The sequence below is a fragment of the Oryza glaberrima genome, chromosome 6 (assembly GCF_000147395.1).
Source record: "Oryza glaberrima chromosome 6, OglaRS2, whole genome shotgun sequence".
In the NCBI taxonomy this organism is placed as follows: domain Eukaryota; kingdom Viridiplantae; phylum Streptophyta; class Magnoliopsida; order Poales; family Poaceae; genus Oryza; species Oryza glaberrima.
The window spans coordinates 16,856,904-16,863,528 of NC_068331.1; the positions used below are offsets into that span (position 1 = coordinate 16,856,904).

Below are 6,625 nucleotides of genomic sequence, written 5' to 3' on the forward strand. Positions count from 1 at the left end.
CGTTTTTATAAGTACATGGAAAGTTTTGGAGCTATACCAAATTTGGTAGGATGGTGTTAGGCTGTGTTTAGTTCCACATCAAAATTGAAAGTTTGAAGAAATTGAAACGATGTGACGGAAAAGTTGAAAATTTGTGTGTATAGTAAAATTCGATATGACAAAAAAGTTAAAAATTTAAAGAAAAAGTTGAAATCTAAATAGGGTCTTAGTATACCAAATTTTGGTATGGTTAAAAGTGACGGTAAGAACATACGCTTGATATTTTGTTGTTAGCCAAATTTTGTTTGTGAGATTGGCTAGGCTTAAATTCATAGAGCCAGTATAGCGACACCAAATACTAATTGGTAGTCATTTTTTTCCGAACAATATGTACTCCTAACTGATAGCTTTTTCGCATTATTAATTTGCATAGTTGAGTTGAACCATAAATATATCGTCAGGGAAAGTATTGATTTCTTTTTAAGAAAAAGACAATTTTTATAGAAAGTACTCCTGAAATTATAAAACGTTAGCTAGGCCATAACTGAACAGGTGCTCGGCCTGGACCAAGTTTTGAAACAGCTATTTTCTTGCACAGAAATGCACAAAGGTGTAAGTACTATAAGTACCTACTAGTATATTGTATTTCCCGTCCACATGTGTCCCCGTAGGGGCTCCCAAGACAAGAATTGATACATTTCTCTAAATATTAAGCGGTATGTTCAATGCAAAAGTGTTTTAAACCAAAGTTTCTTTAGAAAAGCATATTAATTTATTTTTTAATTTTATAATAATTAATACTCGATTAATTATGTGCTAATGGACATATGGCACAAGTGCACAACGAGTCCCAGCCAGGCAACTGGTTTCGAGCTCAGCCAAAGGCCAACTGAATGACCTACGAACTATCAACGCTTTAACACCATCGGTAACCAGGTGGTGGATCGTATATGTTCATTCTATGCCAATTAATCTTAGCCGTGCACTTTGGCAATAGCAAGATTTTTTTTATTTTATTTTGCACAAGATTGTTGTTTCGAACGTTGCTACATTTTCTGGCAAGATTATCTATTCTTTGATTTGTATTGTAGAGAACTATTAATACTTCCAAAGAGATGCCGATCGAATAATTTGACAACGTCACTTTTGTTATTCAAGCCAAATGAATGACAATGGCTGTGTTTAGATTTAAAGTTTAGATCCAAACTTTAATTTCAATCAAAATCCAAACTTTACGCTGAACTAAACACCGCCAATGTATGCCAGTGTTCAGTTAGTAGGATGAACAAATTGGATTTGGATCCTGAATAGCTAGCGTGCTGTCATGAATATCCCTAGATCTTCTGCGATGAAATCTATCTTACAGTTGCAACTCCCTACAGTTGCAATAATGAATCTTCACATTATTAACAAACTGGTATAAAAAGAAATGCAGCACGAAAATATACCTAAAGATGGTGGTTTGGAGCTGAAACAACCATGCATCTGTCTCATAGATTGTGAACAGATACGCTCCGATACACATACATTAATTAGACCGGTTATATTGGTTCGTACATTACTAAATCTATAAAAATTGTGTAATCACTGATCAGTCACCTTCGGGGAAATCCTGCTACTGCAGTGAGATGACACAACGATCACAACATGCTAGCCATAGTCCAGAGTTCACTCTACTTTAACCATACACCTACTAGGAACTTAAAACCTGAGCTAAGAACAGATCAGAGGCTAATTAATACAGTACTACTAGTAGTAATTAATGAGCTAGTAAGTAGTAATTAGCACACACTTTGAAGGGCATACTTGCCGGCCCCATGCGCGTCATGACGTCGATCTGCGCCTAGAAGCCCCATGCAAAGGCGCCGTCGAGCTGGCCGGGGCCAACGGCCATCTGCGGCGGCGCGCGGCCGACGGCGCCCTCGACCTTGACGTCCATGCCGGACTGCCAGTGGAAGGCCCCGCCGCCGCTGAGCGGCTGCAACGACACGCCCGCCTGCATGCCGCCGGAGAGGAACAGCGGCAGCTGCAGGTTCTCCTGCAGCGAGCGGAGGCTCGGGAAGAAGGCCGGCGGCGGCGGCGGCGGCTCGACGGCCAGCGGGGCCGGGTTGTACTGCCCGGTGCCGAACGAGGCATCCATGTGGGCTGTGGTGGAGAAGCAGGGCACGAGCTCAAGGCCGGTGACCAAGTTGGCGGTGGCGGTGGCGCTGCCGCCGCCGCCGCCCCCGCCGTAGTTGCTGCTGTCGGCGCCGTCAACGGCTGGCGCCGCGGCGGCGGCGAACAGCGAGGCCTCGGCCAGCGGCGCGCGCAGCGCCGACGAGGCGGAGGTGCCGCCCCCGCCGCCGACGGAGGCGGAGGTGGAGTCCGAGAAGCACGAGGTGTCGCCGCCGCCGCCACTTATGCCGAGGCGGCCCTTGCGGACGACGGGGAACACGCCGGGCTTGGTGAAGATCCTGGCTATCACCCACTCGTCCTGCACGACACATCAACACAGAGAAATTAAGAATCAAGGTTGTGTAGCAACACGAATTTAACTGTGTATATATATCATGAACTAAAAAAAGGGTAGTACAAGGTTGTGTAGCAGCAGTACAGTACTACGATTTCGCGTGCACGTTGCACACAAGGCGAACTTTGTTCCTCTTTGGTTTACTCGCTCAAATGACAAACGCAGATGTATGCCCAAGGCATCTATTTTTGCTAAATGCAAATTGCAAATACGTAAGGAGTACAGTATGCATTTACACCTTGTGCTCTCATGTATCCACGCATTCATGCGTTGGATTGCATATAAGCTTCCCTGAGGCCAAAAAAAGATTCGTATCCTGCTAAGCTGCAGCCTCTGATCTTTCACTGCGCTAAGCTGACCGATTACCATATCTACGTACAGTATGCAGCAATCTGCGTCGCAGCACCCCTGCGCTGCTATGCTACTTCCTGTAGCCTGTAGCAGCGCAGGGAGGGAGCTCGCTGCTGATGACTTCACACCAGAAAAGCAAGCACAGAGCTAGCGATTGTGCCCTAGACCCCTCGTGACTTACTCCTACCATATGTTGCACACATCATCCGCAGCAAGAACAACAACAGAAAGTTTCCAAAGGATGAAGTGAACAACACAATGGGCAAAAGGTGAAGAAAATAAATGGGGAAAGTGCTGACCCGGGTGGAGGAGGAGAGGAAGTGGTAGGCGTAGGTGCCGTCGAGGCGGTACTCGTGCATGACCCACTGGGTCTTCTGGCCCTTGGGGGCGCGGCCGCGGTAGAAGACGAGGGTCTTCTTCATGCCGACAAGGGCGCCGGTGCGGGCGCTGCGGATCTCGCGGTCCTTACCGGTGGCCTTCCAGTAGCCGGCGCCCGTGGCGCGGTTGGTGCGGAGTCCCGTGGGGTACTTGCGGTCGCGGAGGCTGTAGAAGTACCACTCCTTCTCCCCCATCTTGGCCTTCTCCGGCAGCTCCCACGGCTCGCACTTGTTCAGGTCGATCTCCGCGATGGCGCGCCCGTTGAAGCTCCCGTCCACCACCTTCCGCAGCAGGTAGTAGGTGATCAGCTCCTCGTCCGTCGGGTGGAACCGGAACCCCGGCGGCAGCTCGCCGTCCAGCCGCCCGCCCCCGCCCCCGCCGCCGCCCAGCCCCAGCACGCTGCACCGCTCCATCCAGCTGCTGCAACAAGTATACTACCAGTCAAGCACACAGGAGAAGAAACAAACAAACAAAGTACTACTACTCCATAATCAAACAAACGCCATTAATGAGCAGCAGCGATGGATCGAGCTGCACAAGAGCCAAAGGAATGGAATGGAAGGAGCAGCGGTACGAACGCTCGACTAAATTCCCCCACCTGTCGAGAGAGGCGACGATCGATGGCTGCCTCGCTCTTCTTGAGGGGATCAGAGGATCGGTCCGTGTTTTATACTAGTAGCGGCGGTGGTGCTGGAGGAGGAGGAGGGAGGTGGGTGACGAGGAGTAAATGTGTGGGATTCGACGAATCGGGGGGGAGGGGGGGGGGGGGTGTCTGTCTGTCAGCGACAGTGGGGACTGGGGCCCGGCTCGGTGGGTGGCGAGAAGAGAAAAGAAAAGGAAGAGTGGAGTGTGGACGTGGGGGAACTCAGATGAGACGAGTGGAGATGATCAGGCAGTGCAGAGCTGATCGCTGATCGATCGATTGCTTCCTGCAATCCATCATGCCCCCCCCCCTTCTCATGCGTCTCCCTCGCAGGCCGCCGCACTTGGCACGACGTGGCTGTGGGCCACGGGATCCTCTGCGCATGCATGGATGGTAATGGTACTATGGGCCTGTTCACTCGGTGAAATAAAAATTTTTAGGTGTTACATTGTACGTTTGATCGGATGTCAGAAAGGGTTTTTGACATGAATGAAAAACTAATTTCATAACTCGCCTGGAAACCGCGAGACGAATTTTTTGAGCCTAATTAAGCCGTCATTAGTACATGTGGGTTACTGTAACACTTATGGCTAATCATAGACTAATTAGGCTCAAAAGATTCATCTCGCTATTTACATGCAAACTGTGCAATTAGTTTTTCTTTTTATCTATATTTAATGTTCCATACGTGTGTGCAAAGATTCGATGTGATGATTTTACGAAAAGTTTTTAGGAACTAAACTTATAGTCCCTCTGTAGGGACTTATTTTTTGGAGAGAGGGGCTAAAGTTCCTCTCTCCTAAACACCCCTACACAGGGCCTATAGTAATATAACTCACAATTTTATGGCTGTGATTGAGCTTTTCAATCTAACAAATTTCATCCGTGTAGTTTTAACTCCATCATCATCTTTCAGTCTACCCGACTTATAAACGTGTGTATAATGTAAAGCAAAAGGCTTAGGTGGTGTTTGAATCCAGAGACTTAACTTTATTCTCTGTATTTAAATACTAATTTAGAGTATTAAATATAAACTACTTACAAAACTAATTACATAAATGAAAGCTAATTCATAAGACAAATTTTTTAAGGCAAATTAATCTATAATTAGAGAATATTTACTGTAGCATCATATAGGCTAATCATGAATTAATTAGGCTCAATAGATTCGTCTCGCGAATTAGTCCAAGATTATAGATGGGTTTTATTAATAGTCTACATTTAATATTTATAATTAGTGTCCAAGTATCCGATGTGATAGGGACTTAAAAGTTTTAGTTCCATCTAAGGCTGTGTTTAGTTTCTGAAATTGGGAAGAAGTTTGGAAAAAGTTGGTAGTTTGAAAAAAAAGTTGAGAGTTTATGTGTGTAGGAAAGTTTTACATGTGATGTGATGTGATGGAAAGTTGAGAGTTGAAGGAAAGTTTGATGTGAACTAAACAGGCCTAAACAAGGTCTACTCCGTACTCAGTAAAAGGTGCAACTTCAAAGCAGATCTGCTGCATTGCTGCAACCCAAAATATTCACGTACGTGGCCAAATTTTACCAAGAAAAACAAGCAAAACTTAAGCACTAGTTAAAAAAAATGCCATAATCAAACCAAACCTCCAGACAACCACCACCCTGGCACAATAAAAAAATGGTATGTTCTTTTTATGGAGTAGCACCCATGCGAAAATATATTTATTTTTAGGTTACAACTTTTTTTTCACTCTAAGAGAAAAATCTGAAACATGTTCAATGTTAATCTAAATAGCTGAAAAAGGTGATGGATATACTAGCGAAACGCATACTGTTTTATGCAATTCAAAAAAAAGTCCGACTCCTATATCCGATTCCCTCTTAGAAACGAAAAAAAAAAGTCCGACTCTAGATTGGTGAAAAAAATTGATGTGCCGGATTGAAGATCTATTTGTAAAAACGGAATCTACAGGTCGAGAGCATCTCATTTTTATATGATTTTAATTTTTGGGTTTGTACTTTTATATTTGAGTCCCTGTAATTTTTATATTTACATTTAAGTCCCTATAATCTTGCAATAAGGAACTTGAGGTCGTTTTTGTTAATAAAATAATAAAAGAGAAAGAGAACGAAGGCAAAAAGGTGCATAAAAAGAAAAATAAAAGCCGCACAAAAAAGAAAATAAAGAAAAACAATAACAACAAAAGTTTTCTCCTCGAGTGGCGAAAAAAACTGTAGATCCGAATGGAAAAAAAATCTGATTCATATAAAAGGCAAAAAAAAAAAGTGGTGAAAAAAAAAACGCTAGATCCGATTTCTTTAAAAACGGAAAAAAAGTATAATTCCTATAAAAGTGAAAAAAAAATCTGAAAAAACATTTAAAAAAGTTTGTCCGATACCCTTAGAAAGTGGCAAAAAAAATTGTTCGTAAAAAATAAAAAGCTGGTTCGTATAAAATAAAAAATGCAAGAGAGAAAAATTTGGAAAGGGCGAAACAAAATCTGATTTCTAACCGGTATATATCTCTTCTCTATCTCTAATCTAACTATTTAAAAAGAGAAAATGCGTGAGAAAATAAAAACGGTTAAAAATAACACGTGAGGCAAAAGTCAGAAAAAAAAGCGCAAAAAAAACACGCTAAAAAGGTTTTCCATCGTTAATAAAAAAAATAAAAATACGCGTGAGAAAAATTATTTCCATCGTCGGTAAAATATTATAAAAAACATGCGAGGAAAAAACTATCGACAAAACGTGCCATTTCTAAAAAAATGGTTTTAAAAAACCGTGAAAGAAAAAAACACCGTC

General features: G+C 43.4%; 1 protein-coding gene across 2 annotated transcripts; it reads right to left on the bottom strand.

The window, feature by feature from the left end:
• Nucleotides 1–247: 247 nt before the first annotated feature.
• Nucleotides 248–3,921, bottom strand: LOC127775698 (protein CUP-SHAPED COTYLEDON 1-like). 2 transcript variants are annotated; one of them, XM_052301985.1, is made up of 3 exons: nucleotides 3,816–3,921; nucleotides 3,139–3,637; nucleotides 248–2,452 (listed from the first exon to the last, which is right to left on the bottom strand). In XM_052301985.1, exons 2-3 carry the CDS (start codon nucleotides 3,628–3,630, stop codon nucleotides 1,823–1,825), a joined length of 1,122 nt encoding a protein of 373 aa, XP_052157945.1. In that variant the 5' UTR covers nucleotides 3,631–3,637; nucleotides 3,816–3,921; the 3' UTR covers nucleotides 248–1,822. The 2 variants fall into 2 exon arrangements, with proteins under 2 accessions (XP_052157945.1, XP_052157943.1); XM_052301983.1 differs by having other exon boundaries at nucleotides 3,139–3,913.
• Between the last annotated feature and the right edge of the window lie 2,704 nt (nucleotides 3,922–6,625).

Bases quoted from the DNA above. Each gene is read 5' to 3' on its own strand.
- LOC127775698 (XM_052301985.1), bottom strand. From the start codon at position 3,630: ATGGAGCGGTGCAGCGTGCTGGGGCTGGGCGGCGGCGGGGGCGGGGGC. The intron at 2,453-3,138 runs GTCAGCACTTTC...TGTGTCGTGCAG, and splicing joins TCCTCTCCTCCTCCACCCGG to GACGAGTGGGTGATAGCCAG.